The 26,535-nt window shown below is 43.9% G+C and overlaps 1 protein-coding gene and 1 long non-coding RNA gene across 6 annotated transcripts in view; one reads left to right on the forward strand and one right to left on the reverse strand.

The window, feature by feature from the left end:
• LOC106590427 (dipeptidyl aminopeptidase-like protein 6) overlaps nt 1–26,535 on the forward strand; it is a 348,701-nt gene that overhangs the window by 288,671 nt on the left and 33,495 nt on the right. For all 5 annotated transcript variants that reach the window (XM_045710519.1, XM_014181451.2, XM_014181450.2 and 2 more), the window contains one exon: nt 6,830–6,928. In XM_045710519.1, the coding sequence (XP_045566475.1) occupies nt 6,830–6,928 (99 nt within the window). The remainder of the gene's footprint in view (nt 1–6,829; nt 6,929–26,535) is intronic.
• Nucleotides 643–5,291, reverse strand: LOC123731525 (uncharacterized). The gene is made up of 2 exons (XR_006762686.1): nt 5,249–5,291; nt 643–764 (listed from the first exon to the last, which is right to left on the reverse strand). It is a non-coding gene; the product is annotated as an uncharacterized lncRNA (long non-coding RNA).

Below are 26,535 nucleotides of genomic sequence, written 5' to 3' on the forward strand. Positions count from 1 at the left end.
CCAAAAAAAAATTGCAATAAACAAATTCATCAAAAACATACAAATAAGCACGAATACCTGTATCTAATGAGTATGCTACACTCACATTCACTGTTCACATAATATATTAGCTTACAGCAAACCATCAACAAATGCGCATGCGCAGGTCGTGCACCTCAGCCACATGCACAGCTCCCGGGGGTCGGCTTGAGCTGACCAGTCGGCAGGTCACGGCACCAGTTTGTAGCGTGGTTCGTTCTGCGTTGTGTACTTTTAATCAGGACACTGCCACAACTGGAATTATGATGGTTGAATCATGTGTATTGGTCCTGCACACGAAGAGACAACACACAATATGTTAGCCCTCGGTGCAGTCACAGCTCTCGGGCACCTTGCTAGCTGAAGGTCCGGCCAAAAAAGAGCGGGAACTGCATACATACATTCAGTGCCCAACAGCACACTATACAATACAATTAAAATTATATACAACATATTCGGAACAAAATAAAAGACATACCTGCACACGAAGAGACAACACACAATATGTTAGCCCTCGGTGCAGTCACAGCTCTCGGGCACCTGCGTGAGCACATAGCAACTCACTCAAACACGGTCCCAAATACTCCCGAGTTACAATAGGTACCCTAATTAGCGAGCTTGGTGAAAGTTAACATAAATCTTTATAATTGTTCACATTGTAACAAAACATATAATTGCGTAACAGCACTTTATGTAACTTTACCACAGTTTTATATTGCCAAATTACGGCGCCAAGGACAACATACCTGTCACGATTCCCACCGACGGTGGCGCCCCCTCCTGCTCGGGTGGCGCTCGGCGGTCGTCGTCACCGGCCTATTAGCTGCCACCGATTCCCTTTTGCTTTTCCCTTTTTTTATTTTGTGACACCTGTGGTCAATTAGCCATTAGAGGGGCTATTTAGTTTAGCTGGCCCGCTCCTGTTCGTGCGGGATTAATGATTGTTTCTTGTGTGACGGCTTGTGTTCATGTCGACGTTGTTGTACGCCGCATGTATTTTCTCCCCTGTGTGTGGGAACATTTGTTTTTTTTTGGTGAGTGTATATTAAAAACACCACTACCCTGTGTTCGCTGGTTCCTGCGCCTCATTCCTCCTCCACAATTACCAAGCCTTAACAGAATCCCGCACCACGATAGAAGGCATGGAATCAGCGGGAGCAGCGGCCACTCCTCTGCCCTCGATGGAGGAACGCGTACTCCACCACACGACAGTCCTCCATTGCATCGGATCGGCAATGGACCAGATGATGGAGAGGATGGACAGATGGGAGAGAAGTGGTATCCTCTCTCCACCTCCACCTGCCCCGATACAGCCATCTTCGCCTCCCATGACGTCTGGCTCTGGCGCGCTTCGTCTGGCGCTCCCGAGGGAGTACGATGGGGCGGCGGCTGGGTGCCAGGGGTTTTGCTCCAGCTTGAGCTGTACCTGGCCACCGTTAGACCTGCTCCCACGGGGGAGGAGAGCGTGAGTGCCCTCGTTTCCTGCCTGACGGGCAGAGCTCTGGAGTGGGCGAATGCGGTCTGGAACGGTCCAGACTCGGCCAGGGACCACTACCCGGAGTTCACCCGCCGCTTTCGGGCCGTGTTCGACCACTCTCCGGAAGGAAGAGCGGCGGGTGAACGGCTGTTCCACCTCAGGCAGGAGACGAGGAGTGCCCAGGACTTCGCGCTGGACTTCAGGACCTTGGCTGCTGGGGCGGGGTGGAACGACAGGGCCCTCATAGACCACTACCGCTGCAGTCTCCGGGCGGACGTCCGCAGGGAGCTGGCCTGTCGGGACACAGCTCTGTCCCTGGACGAACTGATAGATATGTCCATACGACTGGACAACTTGCTGGCTGCCCGCGGGCGTTCGGAGAGGGTCCTGCCCGTTCTACCCCGTGCACCCCGCCCCTACCCCTATGGAGGTAGGGGGGCCGTGCCAAGGGGCACCGGAGGAGGTGGCTCCTCCTGCACCAGCTGTGGTCGGAGAGGACACACGGCCGACCGGTGCCGGAGGAGCCAGTCTGGGAGTCGAGATGGTAGGCAGAACACTTCTCGGTTACCTCAGGTGAATCAGCACCAGATTCACCCAGAACCCCCTGTTGGTCATGTGTTTTTACCTGTTTTGTTTACTAAATTTTTCCCTCTTCCCAGCATAGGGGCGCTAGTCGATTCAGGCGCAGCTGGGAATTTTATGGACCGTGGACTTGCCATTAAGCTGGGCATTCGCGGGTGCCGATAGATTCTCCTTTCCCCGTGCACTCCTTAGATAGCCGACCATTAGGGTCAGGGCTAGTCAGGGAGTCTACGGTGCCACTGGACATGGTAACGCTGGGGAATCATAAGGAACGCATTCGTTTTTCCTTATTGACTCGCCTGCGTTTCCGGTGGTGCTGGGGGTCCCCTGGCTGGCTGGTCACAATCCCCGTATTTCGTGGAAACAGGGGTTCTCCAGGGGTGGTCAGAGGAGTGTTCAGGTAGGTGCCTAGGAGTTTCCATAGGTGCCACGTCGGTGGAGAGTCCAGACCAGGTGTCCACCGTGCGCATTCCCCCGAATACGCCGATTTGGCGATCGCTTTTTGTAAAAAGAGGGCGACTAAATTACCACCTCATCGACAGGGGGATTGTGCGATAGATCTCCAGGTTAACGCTGCGCTTCCCAGGAGTCACGTGTACCCCTTGTCACAGGAGGAGACGGCGGCTATGGAGACATATGTCACGGAATCCCTGGGACAGGGGTACATTCGGCCCTCCATCTCACCCGCTTCCTCGAGTTTCTTTTTGTGAAGAAAAAGGAGGGAGGTCTGCGTCCGTGCATTGATTACCGAGGTCTAAACGCTATTACGGTGGGGGTTTAGTTACCCACTACCTCTCATCGCTACGGCGGTGGAATCATTTCACGGAGCGCAGTTCTTCACAAAACTGGATCTCAGGAGCGCGTATAACCTGGTGCGTATCAAGAAGGGAGACGAGTGGAAAACCGCCTTTAGTACCACATCGGGCCATTATGAGTACCTCGTCATGCCGTATGGGTTGAAAAATGCTCCAGCCGTCTTTCAATCCTTTGTTGACGAGATTCTCAGGGACCTGCACGGGCAGGGCGTGATTGTATATATCGATGACATTCTGATATATTCCGCCACCCGCCCCGCGCATGTGTCCCTGGTGCGCAAGGTGCTTGGTAGACTGCTGAAGCATGACCTATACGTTAAGGCTGAGAAGTGTGAGTTTTCCAAACGAGCCGTCTCCTTTCTGGGTTATCGCATTTCCACCACGGGGTGGTGATGGAGTGTGACCGCGTTAAGGCCGTGCGTAATTGGCCGACTCCAACCACGGTGAAGGAGGTGCAGCGGTTTTTAGGCTTTGCCAATTACTACCGGAGGTTTATCCGGGGTTTTGGCCAGGTAGCGGCTCCCATTACCTCACTGCTGAAGGGGGGGCCGGTGCGTTTGCGATGGTCGACGGAGGCGGACGGAGCCTTCAAGAAATTGAAGACGCTGTTCACCGACGCACCCGTGTTGGCGCACCCGGACCCGTCTTTAGCGTTCGTAGTGGAGGTGGACGCATCCGAGGCTGGGGTGGGTGCCGTGCTATCACAGCGCTCGGGTGCGCCATTGAAACTCCGCCCCTGCGCTTTCTTTCGAAGAAGCTCAGTTCGGCGGAGCGTAACTACGATGTGGGGGGACAGGGAGTTGCTAGCAGTGGTTAAAGCTTTGAGGGTGTGGCGGCACTGGCTTGAGGGGGCTAAACACCCCTTTCTCATCTGGACCGACCACCGAAACCTGGAGTACATCCGGGCAGCGAGGAGACTGAATCCACGTCAGGCGAGGTGGGCCATGTTCTTCGCCCGGTTTAGGTTTACCATCTCCTATAGACCGGGTTCCCTAAATACTAAGGCCGACGCGCTGTCCCGTCTCTATGACACGGAGGACATTGTCTCTGATCGAGGTTCCCAGTTCACATCCAGGGTCTGGAGAGCGTTTATGGAGCGGCTGGGGGTCTCGGTCAGTTTGACCTCCGGTTATCACCCCGAGAGCAATGGGCAGGCGGAGAGGGTGAACCAGGAGGTGGGCAGGTTCCTGAGGTCGTATTGCCAGGACCGGCCAGGGGAGTGGGCGAGGTATATTCCCTGGGCTGAGTTAGCCCAGAACTCACTTCGCCACTCCTCTACTAACATATCACCCTTTCAGTGTGTGTTAGGTTACCAGCCGGTCCTGGCACCATGGCACCGGAGTCAGACCGAGGCTCCTGCGGTGGAGGACTGGGTCCAGCACTCCAAGGAGACCTGGAGAGCCGTCCAGGACTCACTAAAGGAGGCCAGTGCGCGGCAGAAGAGGAGTGCTGACCGCCACCGCAGTGAGGCGCCCGTGTTCGCACCGGGAGACAGGGTCTGGCTCTCGACCCGAACCTGCCCCTCCGCGTGCCCTGCCGGAAGCTGGGGCCGCAGTGTGTGGGGCCCTTCAAAGTCCTGAGGAGGATAAACGAGGTGTGTTATCGGTTGCAACTCCCTTCCTATTACCGTATTAACCCCTCGTTTCATGTGTCTCTCCTCAGGCCGGTGGTAGCTGGTCCCCTTCACGAAGATGAGGTGCCGGAGGTCCCTCCGCCCCCTCTGGACATCGGGGGTCCCCGGCGTACAGCGTAAGGGCCATTCTGGACTCGCGACGCCGGGCGAGGGGCCTACAGTACCTCGTGGACTGGGAGGGGTACGGCCCGGAGGAGAGGTGCTGGGTGCCGGCGGCGGACGTCCTGGACCCATCTATGTTGAGGGAGTTCCACCACCTCCGTCCGGATCGCCCTGCCCCTCGCCCTCCGGGTCGACCTCGAGGCCGGTGTCGGCGCGCTGCGGGAGCCGCGCGTCAGGAGGGGGGTACTGTCACGATTCCCACCGACGGTGGCGCCCCTCCTGCTCGGGTGGCGCTCGGCGGTCGTCGTCACCGGCCTATTAGCTGCCACCGATTCCCTTTTGCTTTTCCCTTTTTTTATTTTGTGACACCTGTGGTCAATTAGCCATTAGAGGGGCTATTTAGTTTAGCTGGCCCGCTCCTGTTCGTGCGGGATTAATGATTGTTTCTTGTGTGACGGCTTGTGTTCATGTCGACGTTGTTGTACGCCGCATGTATTTTCTCCCCTGTGTGTGGGAACATTTGTTTTTTTTTGGTGAGTGTATATTAAAAACACCACTACCCTGTGTTCGCTGGTTCCTGCGCCTCATTCCTCCTCCACAATTACCAAGCCTTAACAATACCTTGCTAGCTGAAGGTCCGGCCAAAAGAGAACGATAAAAGGGTACGTAAGTACGGATAACCCGCGATGGACCAAACCAAAATATACAAACTTTTACAATTAGGTGTATTTACAATATAGATATCAAAAAATGTTTGTACACCGAAAAATAACATGAACTATGCTGCTGTAATTAAATAAAGAAAACACATTGAATTATTATTATTGTTATTAACATCCCCTCTTGACCTGGCCTACTTGAACTGTCCTTGCGTGCAACTTGGTGCATAATCTAGGGGAACAACATCACTCTACTACATAAACACTAGAGTAAAGATGGTTATAAACACTAGAGTAAAGATGGTTATAAACACTAGCGGACTAAAATTATACAAATAAAGTATTGTAAAGTATTGCGCTTATGAACCCAGGGTCGTTACAGTATTTCTATACATTATTGCCTATTTATTTGTACATTTTATGAAAGTAGGGAAGTTATGGTTGCAAAATATCCCAAAATCTGAAAATTGACCAATGGAAGCAAAATCACAATTTTTGCCTGTGGTGCCTGGCCTTAAAACCACTAGAAGAAAGATGGTTACAAACGCTAGAGGAAAGATGGTTACAAACGCTAGAGGAAAGATGGTTACAAACGCTAGAGGAAAGATGGTTACAAACGCTAGAGGAAAGATGGTTACAAACGCTAGAGGAAAGATGGTTACAAACGCTAGAGGAAAGATGGTTACAAACGCTAGAGGAAAGATAGTTATAAACGCTAGAGGAAAAGGAGTTATAAACGCTAGAGGAAAAGGAGTTATAAACGCTAGAGGAAAAGGAGTTATAAACACAAGAGGAAAAGGAGTTATAAACGCTAGAGGAAAAGGAGTTATAAACGCTAGAGGAAAAGGAGTTATAAACGCTAGAGGAAAAGGAGTTATAAACGCTAGAGGAAAAGGAGTTATAAACGCTAGAGGAAAAGGAGTTATAAACGCTAGAGGAAAAGGAGTTATAAACGCTAGAGGAAAAGGAGTTATAAACGCTAGAGGAAAAGGAGTTATAAACGCTAGAGGAAAAGGAGTTATAAACGCTAGAGGAAAAGGAGTTATAAACGCTAGAGGAAAAGGAGTTATAAACGCTAGAGGAAAAGGAGTTATAAACGCTAGAGGAAAAGGAGTTATAAACGCTAGAGGAAAAGGAGTTATAAACGCTAGAGGAAAAGGAGTTATAAACACAAGAGGAAAGATAGGATGTAACCCCTTCTGGTGTGTATAACTTTATGTCCTCCACACAGTCGTCTCAGGCAGATAATGAGCTTGCTTGGCTTGAGGCCTGACCGTAAAGCAGCATGTTAGGATACAACTGTTGTTTCTTGCCTCAAGCTCAGTACCAGTACTACCATCGAGACACTGACACAAATAACAATATGCTGGCTTTCCCCCAAATGGCTTCTTCAGTGGTGTGTTGTGTTTCTGTAATTAATTCACGTAAATATGCGTTCATTGTGAAATGACCCTCTGCTATTATTTAGTTGGAATTCATACTTATCAAAATTGTAAATAGATACAAATGTATTTAAAATGTGTTTTCACTTCTTCCTTCGCAGGCGAGGATGACAGCTTGGCCCTCAAGGGGAAACTGACCGTGGGGGACATCTTCAGGAAGGACTTCAAGGTTCACGACCCTGAGGCCAAGTGGATCAACAGTGAGTACTCTATTGATGTCGTAGAGGGGTGGTCATGAGACATCCATATGGGTGATCCATCATGTATTCACTGTGGACATTCAAACAGGGTTATACATTTCCCACCAAAAGGTCAAGTTATGCTAATTAACCTGAGCTTAAGACATTTTGAAGAATCTGTTGGGCTTGGTAGTCGAATATCTAAGGCAATTGTGACTATATAGTAGGAACTCTGTTTTCAGTTGGTCGATGTATAGGTTTAACTGAACAGCAGGAAAGTTTCAACACTGAGTTCCATTGAATAGAACACTTCCACTTCCTACACTGCTAACATCGATTTGGAATCATTATTGCAACGGTGTGAATAAAATCGATTGAGCCCTCCATTCTACTAACAACACCTTCTGCACCAATGATCTCATTGCCCATCAGGGAATCAGCTCATCTTTAGATGTTAGCAAACACAGTGTAATGAGTGTGTGTTGAATCAATGTCATGTGAAACGGCTCATCTCACTATCTTGATAGGGGTGGTTTTACCACTCTCAGATCAGTGAATAGAATACACCAGCTCATCTCTAAATGTTAACCATGCTGTAATAATGTATGTTACTGTGTTGAATCAACATTAGTAAGGAGCCCTGACTGGTGCTCTGTTATATACAGAGGGGTGATACTATGGGTGATCTGACCAACTCAAATGATTAAAAAGCAGATTTTTTTGAGTCAGTGTTGAACAGAGTTAGAGATTCCCAATGCGTGTGCTCAGTCCTCTACCGACTGCCTAAAAAGGTTACCTTAAATGGATCCAGTGTTTTTCTGAGACCACTTTCTCAGCCAAGACTTAGATGACAGCAATTAGAACTAGCTACGTGTGCCTGCGTGTGTGCGTGTCAGCCAGTGTGTAGGAGTCAGTATAGTCGAAAAAGGTCAAGGATTAGAGGGGTTGACAGGACTTGCTCTATCCTCGTGTAAAACAGTGAAAGAGTGTGTGAAGTCTCCAGTCGATCACATGAAAGTGAAGTGTGTTTTCTAGTTTTTATTTTTGTAATTTTTAATTTTATTTAACTAGGCAAGTCAGTTAAGAACAAATTCTTATTTACAATGACGTCCTACCAAAAGGCAAAAGGCCTCCTGCGGGGATGGTGGCCTGGGATTAAAAATAAATACAATATAAATATAGGACAAAACACACATCACAACAAGAGAGACAACACTACACAAAGAGAGACCTAAGACAACAACTGTAACGATCGTCTGTTGAAGAAGGGGACCAAAACGAAGCGTGGTGAGTGTTCATTATAATATTTAATAATAAGAAACACTTTAACAAAAGAAACAAACGAAAGCCAACAGTTCTGTCAGGTCACAATGTACAAAACAGAAAATAACTACCCACAAAACCCCAAAGGAAAAAGGCTGCCTAAGTATGACTCCCAATCAGCGACAATGATGTACAGCTGTCCCTGATTGAGAGCCATTCCAGGCCAAAACAAAGAAATACAAAGCATAGAAAAAAGGACATAGAATGCCCACCCAAATCACACCCTGACCAAACCTAAATAGAGACATAAAAAAGGCTTTCTCAGGTCAGGGCGTGACAACAACATAGCAATGTTGCACATGTTGCCTGTGAAAGAAAATACAATTTTGACTGCAACTGTTGAAACAGAGCAGACACATTATATTAACCCACGCCTGGATTCAATAGAATGTTCAGGGCCTGACTCCTAGAGGCACTTTACAGCCAAAGGATTAATGAAGCAACTTTGATATAACTCATGCCTAATGAAGCTGTCTTCTCCTATCAGCCAATAGTCTCCCCTAAAGAGGGTGCAGATGGGAGAGAGTACACTGAGTATGTCCAGGCCTGTTCAAGTACTGTACGAAGCTTCCTTTCTTTATTCTTCCCTTCCCCGTCCTTGATATAATCAATGATCTGACACATTTCGGTGGTTGAGGACAAAAGCCTCTAAACATACTGCTTTCACCAATTCAGTACCATCTGATCATTAGTGACTGTCTTACATCCAGTGTTTCTTGGGGCCCACAAAATGGTTAACAAATCTATGAAAGTGAATGAGTTGCTGCAAACGGCAAAAAAGTAGGCACTGTTTGGATGTTAACATCTGTGCTTCTTTAAGTCATTCTCCTCAGGAAATGTTCCTCACTGCATGAAACACCAAGCGATTAATACTATAGTATTTTCCTGTGTCAATAGAATGCTGCGTTCTGTCACTTTGATAAGCTGATTAATAATAGCCTCCATACGTTCTCCATACTGTAGCCTACGTGGCCACCATGAAATGGAAGTCATCTTAAAGATATGCCTTTCTACTGTAGCTGTTGGTTGACAGACAGCAACCTGCCTGCAGAAAGTCTTCTTAGGGACCCTGTAGATGCAGCTGCCAAAGAAGGAAAGAGACTAGAGGTCCGTTATCGACTGATTATTTGATGTTCGTTAGCGTGTCATATTCATTTAGCGATGTGCAGAGCGCCGAGCATTCAGAACTTGCAATTATTGGCTTCCGAGGACAGGACTGGAATGTACATTTTTTGTAAACCTAATTTAGCCAGGAATTATATATTTTTCGATGTTCTTGAGCCATCAATCAATTTCCTGGGAGACATTTGTAATTTAGCCTCTAGAATTTATAATGAATCAATGAGTTTATTTTGTTGCTGATAAGTCCAAATCCTTTTGGGGGTATTTTATGGCAATATAAGCTGAGTTCATTATGAATTCAGACAGCGCAAGCCACTCATGGTGTTGCGATTTGAATACCCCTGCGGCCTTGTTTTATCACAATCTTTAACAGTAACCAGTGGTGTAAAGTACTTAAGTCAATCTTAGCTAGCTATCTAAGCATTTTGAATGCTTAGCAGGACAGGAAAATTGTCCATTCACGCACGTATCAAGAGAACATCCCTGGTCATCCCTACTGCCTCTAGCAGCCTTACTAAACACAAGTTTATCCCAGTAATCTATAACAGGAACCTTGTTTCATCACAATCTATAACAGTAACCTTGTTTCATCACAATCTATAACAGTAACCTTGTTTCATCACAATCTATAACAGGAACCTTGTTTCATCACAATCTATAACAGTAACCTTGTTTCATCACAATCTATAACAGTAACCTTGTTTCATCACAATCTATAACAGTAACCATGTTTCATCACAATCTATAATAGTAACCTTGTTTCATCACAATCTATAACAGGAACCTTGTTTCATCACAATCTATAACAGTAACCATGTTTCATCACAATCTATTAACCTCTATGGGCTAGGTGGGACGCTTGCGTCCCACCTACTCAACAGCCAGTGTAATCCCGTGGCGCGTTATTCAAATACCTCAAAAATGCAAAAACTTCTATTTTTCAAACATATGACTATTTTACAACATTTTAAAGACAAGACTCTCGTTAATCTAACCACACTGTCCGATTTCAAAAAGGCTTTACAACGAAAACAAAACATTAGCTTATGTCAGCAGAGTACCCAGCCAGAAATAATCAGACACCCATTTTTCAAGCTAGCATATAATGTCACATAAACCCAAACCACAGCTAAATGTAGCACTAACCTTTGATGATCTTCATCAGATGACAACCCTAGGACATTATGTTATACAATACATGCATGTTTTGTTCAATCAAGTTCATATTTATATCAAAAACCAGCTTTTTACATTAGCATGTGACTAGCATGTGACTAGCATTCCCACCGAACACTGCCGGTGAATTTACTAAATTACTCACGATAAACGTTCACAAAAAGCACAACAATTATTTTAAGAATTATAGATACAGAACTCCTCTATGCACTCGATATGTCCGATTTTAAAATAGCTTTTCGGTGAAAGCACATTTTGCAATATTCTCAGTAAATAGCCCGGCATCACAGGGCTAGCTATTTAGACACCCAGCAAGTTTAGCACTCACCAAAGTCAGATTTACTATAAGAAAAATGTTATTACCTTTGCTGTCTTCGTCAGAATGCACTCCCAGGACTTCTACTTCAATAACAAATGTTGGTTTGGTCCCAAATAATCCATTGTTATATCCAAATAGCGGCGTTTTGTTCGTGCGTTCAAGACACTATCCGAAAGGGTAAATAAGGGTGACGAGCATGGCGCAATTCGTGACAAAAAAATTCTAAATATTCCATTACCGTACTTCGAAGCATGTCAACCGCTGTTTAAAATCAATTTTTCGCATAAAAAAAAGCGATAATATTCCGACCGGGAATCTGCGTTTAGGTAAACAGACAAAAGAAAATAAAGCATGGGGTCGACTCGGGCACGCGCCTAAGCCCATAGTACTCTGATCGGCCACTTGCCAAAAGCGATAATGTGTTTCAGCCAGAGGCTGCCTCGATATCGTTCAGCTTTTTCCCGGGCTCTGAGAGCCTATGGGAGCCGTAGGAAGTGTCACGTTATAGCAAAGATCCTCAGTCTTCAATAAAAAGAGCCAAGATGAAACACAACTTGTCAGACAGGCCACTTCCTGCATGGAATCTTCTCAGGTTTTGGCCTGCCATATGAGTTCTGTTATACTCACAGACACCATTCAAATAGTTTTAGAAACTTTAGGGTGTTTTCTATCCAAAGCCAATAATTATATGCATATTCTAGTTACTGGGCAGGAGTAGTAACCAGATTAAATCGGGTACGTTTTTTTATCCGGCCGTGTCAATACTGCCCCCTAGGTTGCACCTCCGTCACTCGGTTGCGTCATGCCATTGTTATGAACGTTCTCAAGCCATCCTCTATCAGCGGCGCCATAGTGGTAACCTAAAGTGGTGATAAGCCCAGTCATTCTGGACGGATGCTAACTACTGTTAGTCTAAATTACACTATATTGCCTGGAAATACAATGACATTGCTAAAGTAGTCAAATATTTAGTAGGAAACAACTTTTCCAGCATTATTATGTCGTCAAAATTACTTTAGACAGATGCCAATGTTGTCATTAGCTAGCAAAGTTCGTCAAAAATAGCTAGCAATGCTAACGTTAGCAAGCTAAAATCCTGTGGCCTCCCCTCAATCTTAGCTAGCTATCTAACGTTATACTGCATCTAAAATTAATCTGGTGACATCAAAATGGCAAAAGTTTTTCCTACTAATTATTTGCCTCCTTTTGAATGTCATTGTATTTCCAAGCCACTGTAATGCACTTTTGATGAAATCTTCATTAGCGCTCATTGAATATGCATTGAGTAGAATGCTCAGTCTGGCATCAGTTCAAAACGAATGTTCAAAACAATATTTTGACGAAACATGCAATCCATGAATAACAGGAACCTTGTTTCATCACAATCTATAACAGGAACCTTGTTTCATCACAATCTATAACAGGAACCTTGTTTCATCACAATCTATAACAGGAACCTTGTTTCATCACAATCTATAACAGGAACCTTGTTTCATCACAATCTATAACAGGAACCTTGCATCACTGTTTGCCTCCATGGAACTCTCCTACATTAGCCTGGTCCCAGATCTATTTGTGCGGTCTTGCCAACTCCTGTGGTTATTGTCATGCCAAAATGACCATAGAAGTTGGCAACAGCACAAGAGATCTGGCACCAGGTTACTTCTGTATCTATTTGCCCTTAACGATGGAATCCGCAGTAGGCAGAAATAGCGCCATGACTGCCTCACCACCGTTGTTATTATTTTTGTTGCAGAGCTGAGGAGCGTTGCGCAGCCTGTTAAAATAAATTGCAGCACATATTGTGCTCTTCTATCGCTCGTGCAATTATGTCCGAGGGGAAAAAACTATGTTCGTTGTTTGCAGTAACTTCTTTGTTGTCGTAATATTGCAAATGAACGTGGCTGTTTCACCATGAAGGATTTCAGCTTTAAAGACCCCCATCACCATTCTAAACAAATCCACCGCCCATCATCATTGGATTTACTCCGCTACATCATTTTTCTATTAGCGTATCCCATTGTTATTCTGTGTATGTCTATCTCCGACATAAAATCACAATCAAACACATCAAACATAATTTTCATCCAGCAATGATAAATTAAAACCTGGTTCAATGTTATTGCATTGTTTCTAGCAGCTGCTCTCTGTTTGAATGAAGCAGTATAACCTTGTACGGCTATACTGACTCCTACACACTGGTCGACACACACACACACTCCTGTCCTCCTGGCTGATGTATGCTAAACATGTAGGGAGAAGAGATTTGCTGAACGCCATCAAGCAAACAGACATGATTGGCCAAATAAGTATCTTTTAACCTTGATCAGAGCTGATGACTGACCTGGGTGGTGATTTGCCTGAGAGCAGCACCACAAGCAAAGTAGTGCCCCCTAGTGTCAAAGCTTCATTTTACAGCTTCATTTTATAGAGTGCAAGTCTTTCATTACATTCAGATTATGATTGTAATGGTCTAGCCGGCCCGGGGGCCGTATCTGGCCCATGACCTGATTCAATACGGCCCGCGGAATCATGCTCAGATTACATAAAGAATTTGCGATAGTAAAATTTTGAAAAACGTATTTGTTATTTAAATTAAAAGCCCAATGAACACTCGCCTTTGTGTAATGATTTAACTCCCACCGCTTGTGGGACATTTATTTTGAAGGCACGTATAAATAACAACTGCACGCGGACAGACACTGACTGACAGGCTGACACACACGTCACAGTTACAAATAGTAGCTAGCTAGAAATTTCGCAAAAATTAGTTTTTCAAAGATTTCAAAGAAAAGGAAAGTAGACAATGAATGTAGTGTGTTCCAGCAAGAGTGGACATCGAAATATTTATTTATTGAGGTATCAGGGAAGCTGTGAGCTTAGTGTGCAAAGAGAGCATCGCTGTTGAAAGACTACAACTTGTCACCATACTTCTAGACGTAACATGCAGAGAAATATAGGAATATGTCTTCTGAGCAGAGGGCAAGTGCATCGAAAGAGTTGCTTTCTCAGTTGCAAAAGCAGCAATGACTTTTCAGAAAGCTGCGTTCAGCCAACATCGAAATTGCGAGAGCTAGCTATGTGCTGTCCCACATAATTTGTAAACATAGCAAGCCATTCGATAAGGGAGAATTCATTAAAGAATGTTTAATTGACTCTGCATCAAAACTTTGCCCCGACAAGAAAGAGCTGTTTGAAAATGTTTCCCTGTCAGGATGTTGAGGACATCACAGAGAATATGGAACAACAGTTGAAAGACAAGGTAAAGGATTTCACCTATTTCTCCTTGGCCCTGGATGAGAGCAGTGATGCACGTGACATGGCACAGTTGTTGATATTCTTACGAGGCATAACCCCAGACTTTGAATTTACAGAAGAGCTTGCTTCAGTACTGTCAATGAAGAGCACAATCACAGGGAAAGATTTATTGGAGGAGGTTAGTAAGTGTGGGGCAAAGCTGGGACTGAGTTTTGAAAAGTTATCTGGTGTGACCACTGATGGGTGCCCAAACTTGACAGGAAAAAACGTTGGCCGTTTGAAAAGGATACAAGATCAAGTAGCTGAGCAGAACCCAGATCAGAAAATGATTTTCCTGCATTGTATTATTCATCAGGAGGTGCTCTGAAAATGTGGTCTGAAAATGAGCCATGTTGTGGATACAGTCACTAAAGGGGTGAACTTCATAAGAGCAAACTCTTTAAACCACAGGCAGTTTGTCTCATTGTTGGAAGAGACAGAGTCGGGTCATGCAGATCTCCCCTACCACATAAATGTGACATAGCTGAGTTTGGGGAAGGTGCTTAAAAGGGTGTGGGACCTGAAGTCGGAGATTGATGAGTTTTTGCAAATTGAAGGAAAATATGTGGATTTCCATCAACTCCAAGGTAAAGAATAGTTGACTGATTTTGCCTTCACCGTGAACATTATGGCCCTCATGAATTAACTGAATTCCAAACTACAAGGGAAGGGTCTTTTTACACATCAGATGTACAGCCTTGTCAAAACCTTCAAGGGAAAATTACACCTTCTGACCCGCCAAGTAGAAGCCAACAATCTCACCCACCTTCCGACACTACTAGTCTGTTCTCTATCAGATGACAACAATTTCACCCACCTTCCGACACTACTAGTCTGTTCTCTATCAGATGACAACAATCTCACCCACCTTCCGACACTACTAGTCTGTTCTCTATCAGATGACCAGCGGGAGAAGTATACATCGCTGCTGCGTGCTTTGAACGGTGAGTTTTCTCCTCGTTTTGAGGATTTCAAAGTGTTGGAAAATGACATGCTGTTGGTTTCCTCTCCTTTCACCTTCAGTGTGGATAACGCTCCCGCTGACCTGCAACTTGAGCTTATCGATCTTCAGTCTGATGCAGTGATTGGAGAACTATTTAAAACAACGTCACTGACGAGGTTCTATGCATCTCTCGATGAACAAAACTTTCCAAAGATTAGGAGTCATGCTCAGAAGATTTTTGTACTGTTTTGGTCAACCTATGTATGTGAACAGACATTTTCAGTGATGAAACATAACAAGTCAAGGCACAGATCATCTCTTACTGACTCTCACCTCTCAGCAATCCTGCGCATAACGACGTCAGAAACTATACCTGACTTCGCTGCTCTAGTCAATGCCCATCAGAGACTTCACTCCTCACACTGATTCAGTAGTTTAAATGTAATGTTGAGCTTTCTCTCTTTCTTGTTGTTTGTTTTTGTGTATACCCGTTAACAAGAGTTTTGTCCATGGTGCTGAATGCACAGTGTACTTTCCCTCTGTGTAGTTCATTGCATGTTTAATAATGAAAATACCTACCAAAAGGAGAACATGGATATGGTTTATTTCTGTGCATGTTAAAAAAGTAAAGTAAGTAGCATATCTGGATGTGATTTACAGTAGATATATCTGTCAACACAGTCATGCACATGATGTATAATCCTGTAAATGCAAAAAAATATTCTAATGTGGCCCTCCATGGAAAATAATTGCCCAGGCCTGGTCTAGCAGCATAGCCGCGGGAAGATGTTTGGAGGTGAGGCCCAGGAAAAAAAATGTTTTGCCCGTGCTACAGACGGCTATATCAGTCCGCTAATAGAGGACTAGTAAAGACCCAGCGCACTACTTTTGTGAAGAAAAATAAAGTGGTATAAATATTTTGGGGATTCCGATTTTTCAGGGGGTGCTGCAGCACCCTCAGCACCCCTACTTACCCACGGCTAGGGCTAGCCCAGGGTTTCCCAAACTCGGTCCTCGGGACCCCAAGGGTGGCATGTTTTGCCCCGAACACTACACAGCTGATTCGAATTATCAAAGCTTGATGATTAGTTGATTATTTGAATCAGCTGTGCAGTGCTAGGGCAAAAAACTAAACGTGCTCCCCTTGGAGTCCCGAGGACCGAGTTTGGGAAACCCTGGGCTAGCAGGTCATTCTAAATTAATTGGAAGGGCACGAAGTGAATACAGCAGTATCTGACCAATCCAGGCATTCTCCTCTGTAGACTGTGTGGTTGTGTCCCTCTTGAAAAGAAAAGCTGCAATAACAAAACAAAAAACTAAGTGAAGCACACTTTAACCTCAGTGACCAGTGCTAGTAATTGAATAGGAAACTATTTTAGCATAGCTAACTCAGCCAACCACAACACTCTCACTGTCCTCAATAAGAAGCTTCACTATATTCTCAATAAGAAACTTCACTATATTCTCAATAAGAAGCTTCACTATGTCCTCAGTAAGAAGCTTCACTATGTCCTCAGTAAGAAGCTTCACTATGTCCTCAATAAGAAGCTTCACTATGTACTCAGTAAGAAGCTTCACTATGTCCTCAATAAGAAGCTTCACTATGTCCTCAGTAAGAAGCTTCATTATGTCCTCAGTAAGAAGCTTCACTATGTCTTCAATAAGAAGCTTCACTATGTCCTCAATAAGAAGCTTCATTATGTCCTCATGCAATGTTGTGTATTAGCCCTTTCCTCACAGCAGGTATAGCAATAAATATTCCTGTTAAACCAAAACCACATTCTGTGTGTTTTTAGTCTTTTCATGTTTATTGTAATTTACTCGAGGCTGCCCTATGCAAATTGTACTCTTGCTTGTTGCGTTGAGCGGCGTGCTGTGGCTCTGAGACAGATTTTTTTTTTTTAAGAACGTGAACACCATGATAAGGAGGTTTAATGTTGCCGTTATGGGGCTGGTTTGATGCCGGCCGGTGGACTCGTAGGATTCAAGCAATGGGCTGGGGGTAAAAAATGAGTCTCAGAGGCGACCTTGATCGGTGTTGCTGATAACCATAAATCAAGGTAAAAACTCCTATCCAGCCCACCGGACAGGAGCCATCGGCAGCTCACACACTTCTATTCCCTCCCGTCTCCTACTTTAGGGAATGGGTTCATGCAATATGCTATACAGATATTATGGCAAGGCTCTCTGCTGTGGAATTATATTGTTGTATTAGGGAGGCTTGACTATGGCCCCTTTCAGAGATAAGGTCGTCCTATTCAAATGGTAAACGGTTTCTACAAGTCATGGGTTGAGGTGTAGAGCCTGGAATAAAGGAAAAGACATGGGAAAAGGTTGAAGTATATGTATTTGTTTTCTTCAATAGACGTCCTCAAGATGACTAGAAAACTCAATAGAGGGTAAGCTTCCCTCCACATATACAGTAGAAAGAGATGGTAAGCTTTCCTCCACATGTACAAAGAGATGGTAAGCTTCCCTCCACATGTACAAATAGATGGTAAGCTTCCCTCCACGTATACAGTACAAAGAGATGGTAAGCTTCCCTCCACGTATACAGTACAAAGAGATGGTAAGCTTCCCTCCACGTATACAGTACAAAGAGATGGTAAGCTTCCCTCCACGTATACAGTACAAAGAGATGGTAAGCTTCCCTCCACGTATACAGTACAAAGAGATGGTAAGCTTCCCTCCACGTATACAGTACAAAGAGATGGTAAGATTCCCTCCACGTATACAGTACAAAGAGATGGTAAGATTCCCTCCACGTATACAGTACAAAGAGATGCATGAATATTATTCACAATCCGACCTCCATCCTAAAAGATCAATAATAACTGTACAAACAGATAGGGTAAGGAGCAGCTTAAATAGAAACCTGAGCTGTAATTCATGTCTAAAATTAAGCCATTTAAATTCAGGGTATACATCCTGCAGGGGTCAATTCTGGGTCCTGTACTTTTTACTGTTTACATTAACAATGTTGACTTGTCTGTAAAAAAAAAAAAAAAAAGTCGCTTGCACTTTTATAATGATGATACAGTTGTATATACTATTTCCCCCACTGTTGTCCAGGCTCTATTTGAACTACAGTCTGCCTTCATTCTTTTACAGAAAAACGAATAAAAAATGTATTATGCTAACAGATCCCTCTGTACATGTTAAATTATAGTTTGCCCCCACGCTAATAGGCTATGTGTTTGTGGATTGACTGAAGTGAATCAACCTACAGCAGCCAAGGTGATAATGGCTGGGATACATTTTGCTTGTTTTTGCTGATCTCCAAATAGCATTTTTACGTTTTTAAATTGTATAGAAATGCAGTAAATTAGCTTCAACTTTCTTAAAATGTCTTGGGGGGTGTAAATAGCCTATTAGCTATACAAATAGCCGCTATACTCACATTAACTCAGCACCGGGATTAAAAACTATAATCGAACACATACAGAGGGACCTGGTAGCATAAAAAATATTTTATTAACAAAAGGTAAACAAATAGGTTTGCTTTACAGAACTTTTTTGTTTTTGCAATTTTACAGCTAATTTTGCCATGGGGGGAGACTGTTTCGCAGTTTTAAAAGCAAATTTCCTGCAATTCTAAACATTTTGCCATGACTTAAGCCATGCTAATATGATATCTGAATGAGAGTGACTAACAAAATCAATGTGGGCCCCTGGGCACGTGCCCTGGGTGCCAGGTCTGTAATCCGGACATGATTACTACAAGTTTAGATAGCTGGCAAGACTAACTACACTAATTAACTTTTTTTTATTTTCTTTACTGACATAGGCTAATTACAGTGCCTTCAGAAAGTATTCACACCCCTTGGCATTTTCCACATTGTTGTGTTACAATTTTTATTTATAAAAAAAGCTGAAATGTCTTGAGTCAATAAGTATTCAACTCCTTTGTTATGGCAAGCCTAAATACGTTCAAGAGTAAAAATTCACATAAAATGTTTTTGCTTAACAAGTCCCATAAGTTGCATGGACTCACTCTGTGTGCAATAATAGTGTTTAACATGATTTTTTAATGACTACCTCATCTCTGTATCCCACACACACAATTATCTGTAAGGTACCTCAGAGGTGCAGTACATTTCAAACACAGATTCAACCACAAAGACCAGGGAGGTTTTCCAATGACTCGCAAAGAATGGCACTTCATGGTAGATAGGTTAAAAAAAAGAAGACATTGAATATTTTTTACATTTTATTTCACCTTTATTTAACCAGGTAGGCCAGTTGAGAACAAGTTCTCATTTACAACTGCGACCTGGCCAAGATAAAGCCAAGCAGTGCGACAAAAACAACAACACAACACATGGGATAAACAAAAGTATAGTCAATAACAATAGAGAAATCTATATACAGTGTGTGCAAATGGAGTAAGGAGGTAAAGCAATAAATAGGCCATAGTAGCAAAGTAATTACAATTTAGCAAATTAACACTGGAGTGATAGATGTGCAAGTAGAAATACTGGTGTGCAAAAGAGCAAAAAAAGTAAATAAAAACAATATGAAGATGAGGTAGTTAGTTGGATGGGCTATTTACAGATGGGCTGTGTACAGCTGCAGCGATCGGTGAGCTGCTCCGATAGCTGATGCTTAAAGTTAGTAAGGGAGATATAAGTCTCCAACTTCAGCGATTTTTTTAAAAATATTTATTTATTTATTTTTGTCCCTTATTTTTTTGGGGGGGGGGGTTTAATTTTTGGTAAAAAAAAATTTGCAATTCATTCCAGTCATTGGCAGCAGAGAACTGAAAGAAAAGGAGGCCAAAGCAGGTGTTGGCTTTGGGGATGACCAGTGAGATCTACCTGCTGGAGCGCCTCCTACGGGTGGGTGTTATGGTGACCAGTGAGCTGAGATACGGCGGAGCTTTACCTAGCAAAGACTTATAGATGACCTGGAGTCAGTGGGTATGGCGACGAATATGTGGCAAGAGCCAGCCAACGAGAGCATACAGGTCGCAGTGGTGGGTGGTATATGGGGCTTTGGTGACAAAACGGATGGCACTGTGATAGACTGCATCCAGTTTGCAGAGTAGAGTGTTGGAGGCTATTTTGTAAATGACATCGCCGAAGTCGAGGATCGGTAGGATAGTCAGTTTTACGAGGGTATGTTTGGCAGTGTGAGTGAAGGAGGCTTTGTTGCGAAATAGGAAGCCAATTCTAGATTTAATTTTGGTTGGAGATGCTTAATGTGAGTCTGGAAGGAGAGTTTACAGACTAGCCAGACACCTAGGTATTTGTAGTTGTTCACATATTCTAAGTCCGAACCGTCCAGAGTAGTGATGCTAGTCAGGCGGGCGGGTGCGGGCAGCGATCGGTTGAAGAGCATGCATTTAGTTTTACTAGCGTTTAAGAGCAGTTGGAGGCCATGGAAGGAGTGTTGTATGGCGTTGAAGCTTGTTTGGAGGTTTGTTAACAGAGTGTCCAAAGAAAGGCCAGATGTATACAGAATGGTGTCGTCTGCGTAGAGGTGGATCAAGGAATCACCCGCAGCAAGAGCGACATCATTGATATATACAGAGAAAAGAGCCGGCCTGTGAATTGATAGAGACTGCCAGAGGTCCGGACAACAGGCCCTCCGATTTGACACACTGAACTCTATCTGAGAAGTAGTTGGTGAACCAGGCGAGGCAGTCATTTGAGAAACCAAGGCTGTTGAGTCTGCTGATAAGAATACGGTGATTGACATTAGTTGAAAGCCTTAGCCAGGTCGATGAAGACGGCTGCACAGTACTGTCTTTTATCGATGGCGGTTATGATATCGTTTAGTACCTTGAGCGTGGCTGAGGTGCACCCGTGACCAGCTCGGAAACTGGATTGCACAGCGGAGAAGGTACGGTGGGATTCGAAATGGTCAGTGATCTGTTTGTTAACTTGGCTTTCGAAGACTTTGGAAAGGCAGGGCAGGATGGATATAGGTCTGTAACAGTTTGGGTCTAGAGTGTCACCCCCTTTGAAGAGGGGGATGACCGAGGCAGCTTTCCAATCTTTGGGAATCTCAGACGATACAAAAGAGAGGTTGAACAGACTAGTATTAGGGGTTGCAACAATGGCGGCGGATAATTTTAGAAAGAGAGAGTCCAGATTGTCTAGCCCAGCTGATTTGTACAGGTCCTGGTTTTGCAGCTCTTTCAGAACAGCTGCTATCTGGATTTGGGTGAAGGAGAAGCTCGGGAGGCTTGGGCAAGAGCTGCGGGGGGTGCGGAGCTGATGGTTGGGGTAGCCAGGAGGAAAGCATGGCCAGCCGTAGAGAAATGCTTCTTGAAATTCTTGATTATCGTGGATTTATCAGTGGTGACAGTGTTTCCTAGCCTCAGAGCAGTGGGCAGCAGGGAGGAGGTGCTCTTATTCTCCATGGACTTTACAGATTATCCCTTTGATCATGGTGAAGTTATTAATTACACTTTGGATGGTGTATCAATACACCTAGTCACCACAAAGATACAGACGTCTTTCCTAACTCAGTTGCCGAAGGGGAAGGAAACCGCTCGGGGATTTCACCATGATGCCAATTGGGACTTTTAAACAGTTACAGAGTTGAATGGCTGTGATGATAGGAGCAAACTGAGGATGGATCAACAACGTTGTAGTTACTCCACAAAACTAACCTAATTAACAGAGTGAAAAGAAGCCTGCACAGAATAAACAATATTCCAAATCATGCATCCTGTTTGCAACAAGGCACTAAAGTAATATTGGCAAAAATGTGGCAAAGCAATTCACTTTTTGTCCTGAAGTGTTACGTATGTTTGGTGCAAATTCAATACAACACATTGCTGAGTACCGCTCTCCATATTTTCAGTCATAGTGATGACTGCATCATGTTATGGGTATTCTTGTAATAGTTAAGGACTGGGGAGCTTTTCAGGATAAAAAAGAAATAGAATGGAGCTAAGCACAGGCAAAATCCTAGAGGAAAACCTAGTTCAGTCTGCTTTCTACCAGACACTGGGAGATTAATTCACCTTTCTGCAGGACAATAACTTAAAACACAAGGCCAAATCTACACTGGAGTTGCTTACCAAGAAGACAGTGAATCTTCCTGACTGGCTGAGTTACAGTTTTGACTTAAATGTACTTGAAAATCTATGGCAAGACCTGAAAATGGTTGTCTAGCAATGATCAACAACCAATTTGACAGAATAGAATAATGGGCAAATGTTGCACAATCCAGGTGTGGAAAGCTCTTAGGGACTTACACAGAAAGACTCACAGCTGTAATCGCTGCCGAAGGTGCTTCTACAAAGTATTGCCTCGGGGGTGTGCTTACTTATGTAAATTAGATATTTCTGTATTTCTTTTAAAATACATTTGCAAAAATGTCTAAAACCATCTTTCACTTTGTCATTATGTGATATCGTGTGTAACGGTAGCTAACACTGTTCCATACAGATTTTGCGTACCGCGGCATTCAAACGAGACTGCGATGAAAACTAATGGGACTGTAGCGACTGTGTTGGCATCAAAATCCAGGGCGTTGATTGAGATGGTAATACACCAATAGTATTAGAGAAAAAACTGACCCCTCTGACACTGTACGATACATTGTGACGTATCACGACGTATCGTACGTCACGCATTATGCAACACATTGTGTGGCGTACAGCGTCTTTCCACCAGGGGTAGCGCTTCTCTTGCAGATTAAAAACAAGTGAAAGGAACAGGGAAAGGGGGATACCTCGTCAATTGTACAACTGAATGCATTCATTTTTCGCGTAATCACTGCAAGCCATCATGACTCTCAAAAGTCGCAACAGCCGCAGTTGACTTGTGAAGTTAACTTCAGCGCCGACCTAAAAACCTTATTCAAATTCAACACAAGCCTTCAAATGTATTCTTTTTTTTTTTTTACCCTTTTTAGGTATATAATGACACGTTATATAAACTCTTTATAGTGTTTTATAAACATTTTAGAGGTGATAAGTTGGACAAATCGGGTGAAAAAATCAGTTTCCCTATACGACATATCTCCCCCTTTCACTATTACTCAGTAGCCTTCGCTTCCCCCTCGCAAGTTTTAAAAAGACCAGGCGGAGCTCCATTGCCTTCTTCAATCATGCAGAGACGGGTAGCATGAAGCTCACGTCATTGATTTCGCTGGAAAACAGAAAAAATGTACTTTACAAAGGTATTCATATTACAGTTGACCTGGAAGTATACATTTTTGGGGCCGCTAAACTACGGTCACGTGTATGAAACACTGTCAAGTACGGAAGTTTGTTAGTTATCGTTAGATGGGTGAGAGAAAAAAATCGATACTGAACAAAAATATAAACGCTACATGTGAAGTGTTGGTCCCATGTTTCATGAGCTGAAATAAAAGAGTTAGGTAAATCAGCTTTTAGTTTTTTTGCACCGTGTTTGTGGATCTATCGTCAAAATGTTCTTAAATGTTTTGGTGCCTCTAGGGCAATTCAGAAAGCTGATTGAGGACCTTTTTTGCTGATGAATGTGTTCGTTTTTTATCGGCGTCTTTCTGCTTGTATTTTGTATTTATATTTTGATGTGTGTATTTCTGTAATGTTTCTGTATTTCATCTGTAAAAAAGACCTTGGTCTCAGTATGACTACCTGATAAAATAAAGGTTAAAAAAAAGTATTTTTGAATGACATGATGCATAAGACCGGAGACCTGCTGCTTAACTTTCTCCCAGACATCTTTGGCCTCTTGTCGATTTCAACTTCCCCCTTAATCACTTTATCCTGGCGCCAGGTCTGGGCTTGTATCGTTTTTTTTATCAGTCTAACCATCATCCGCTCAGCCTTCAGGAGGACAAATGACCCGGAACAGGAAAGGAAAATATATTTCACACCTAGCTTTCCATTGTAACCTCAACTCACCTGTCATTTAATGATGTTCAGGTTGTAAAGCTCGTTGTAATGGTGTCATTTCAACCAGCTTTGCCCGCTGAGAAGCTGTATGGAAGAAAGACGTCTCTCTGTAGTCAATTATCGGGTTATACACTGAACAAAAATATAAACGCAACATGTAAAGTGTTGGTCCCATGTTTCATGAGCTGAAATAAAAGATCCCAGAAATATTCCATGTGCATGGCATATCGAGAAGCTAATTAAACAGCATGATCATTACACAGGTGCCCCTTCTGCTGGGGACAATAAAAGGCCACTCTAAAATTTGCAGTTTTGTCACACAACACAACGCCATAGATGTCTCAAGTTTTGAGGAAGCGTGCAATTGGCATTCTGACTGCAGGAATGTCTACCAGAGCTGTTGCCAGAGAATTGACTGTTCTCTACCATAAGCCGCCTCCAACGTCGTTTTAGAGAATTTGGCAGTACGTTCAGCTGGCCTCACAACCGCAAACCACGTGTATTTAATAATTATTATTTTTTTAACTAGGCAAGTCAGTAAAGAACAAATTCTTATTTACAATGACGGCCTAGGAACACTGGGTTAACTGCCTTGTTCAGGGGCAGAATGACAGATTTTTACCTCGTCAGCACAGGGATTCCGTCACGGATCCCTCCGGAACTTTCATCACGCACACATGTCCCCTATTCCCACTGATTAGTATTTGTAAATATGTGCCCTTTGGTTTCCATGGTCTTGTCAATTATTGTTACAATGTCCGTTGGTGCGTGTGAGTAAATGTGCTGTGTGTTTTGGGCTTTCGTGCCCTTGTGGATTGCACAGATGATTATGGGTCTCATCCCGTGTGTTAATCATTGTGTGCTTGTATTATTTATTCGAGGTACTCCTTGCTCTTTTGTTTGGGTTTCAACCCTGTGTTTTTGTTACGTGTTTGTTTGGTCTTCATGCCCTTACACGGCATGCCGTAATTTTGGCTTAATAAAAAACCCTATTACGCATTCCTGCATCTATTTCCCAAATCATTTATACCAACGTGACAGATTCGATCTAGCAACCGGACGGTTTCTAGCCCAATGCTCTAACTACTAGGCTACCTGCCGCTCCGTGTATGGTACTCAGTACCAGAACTCAGGAAAGATTGAGAGGAAGTGGAACGATCTCGCTCATTGTCAGAACAGCCTGAACAGACTGAATGGGCTGATGCAGCTCCCTGAAGAAGAATGGAGGGAATGGGACAAGGAGACAGAGGGAGAAATGGAAGCAGAGGGAGAGAATAGTCCTTAACATGGTTGGTTGAGGGGGTGACTATGATATCCAACAGGCCTGGGAACTTAGTATTTCTGAATCATTTGGCATCAAAACACTTTTTGGACAGATTTACTATGCGATTGCATCAAGTGCAAAGCTTGAATTTGTTTGTTTTTAAGGAAATTGAACTTGGAGTACAGAACAACAATAAAAGAATGAGCTTGAGGAGAAGGTATAATTTAAGTAAATAGTTATATTTTAGCTTTGTCCTTGGTGTTTTATCCTTTAATGAGAAAAGCATTGCAAACACATAATAAATATGTTTCAATAATAATCCTTGGATTGGAAAGTAGCCTAAAGCTTTTCTTCCATTCATTGAAAGCTAGCCTAGTGGCCACAGTAGCGCTGACTGTGGATGTGCTTATTATTATCTCATTCTAATGAAGCTGTCATCTACAGTTAGAAAGGGAAAAACCACTTGCCTGAAGCGTCAATTAAGCACACAGTGGTATGAAGCATTCAGTCTGTAGGGCTCAGAAGAGATCATGGAAGAGTGGTAGTACAAGATCACAGTATGCATAAAAGGTTAAGTGTGAATATTCATAAGGTAAATGGTCTTTGAAGTGTTGTTGGAAAGGGGAACATCTATTGCACTCTCAACATTCAATTGCTCTCACACACGCATGCATGCACACAGTCACGCACAAACACACCTGTCTTCCTGTGATCTGTAGTGAGGGAGGGATGTTGCCCAGAGCAGGAGGCTTAAATGAATAAGACATGGTGCAGGAGTAGAGGTGAGGATCAGAAAGCGAGCACCCTAGGCTAACGCAGAGCCAGTGAAGGGAGCCCTGATGGAGAGGTGAGGAGGGAGAAGGTCCTCCTTCTCCCTCAGAAGGGAAAGCGAGCACCCTAGGCTAATGCAGAGCCAGTGAAGGGAGCCCTGATGGAGAGGTGAGGAGGGAGAAGGAGGACAAGATGGAGTGCAGTAGAGCGACAGAGAGCAAGACTAAGAATGCCCTTGGTGGTGTGAAACAGGGATGGATAGATGGCAGGGGTCAGTGAAAGAGAGAAAGCCCTGGGGTCTTTGAAATGAGAAGAAAGACGACAGGGGATGTTTGGGTCTGTATAGCGAGAGAGGGGGAGTGGTGGATGGTGAAGGTGGAAATGATGGACTGTTGGGGTGGACAGTAAATGCCATAAAGGCAGTGCATGGTCGGAAGGAGAAGATGAAGTGATCTCAGGTGACTGGAAGGGTAGACAACAGAAAAAATGCAGCATTGAGACGGAATAAAGATTGGACTCTGAGGGAGGGAAAAAGACAGGCAGACAGACGGTTGAAGAATATGGGCAGCCA

The sequence above is a fragment of the Salmo salar genome, chromosome ssa29 (assembly GCF_905237065.1).
Source record: "Salmo salar chromosome ssa29, Ssal_v3.1, whole genome shotgun sequence".
Classification (NCBI taxonomy): domain Eukaryota; kingdom Metazoa; phylum Chordata; class Actinopteri; order Salmoniformes; family Salmonidae; genus Salmo; species Salmo salar.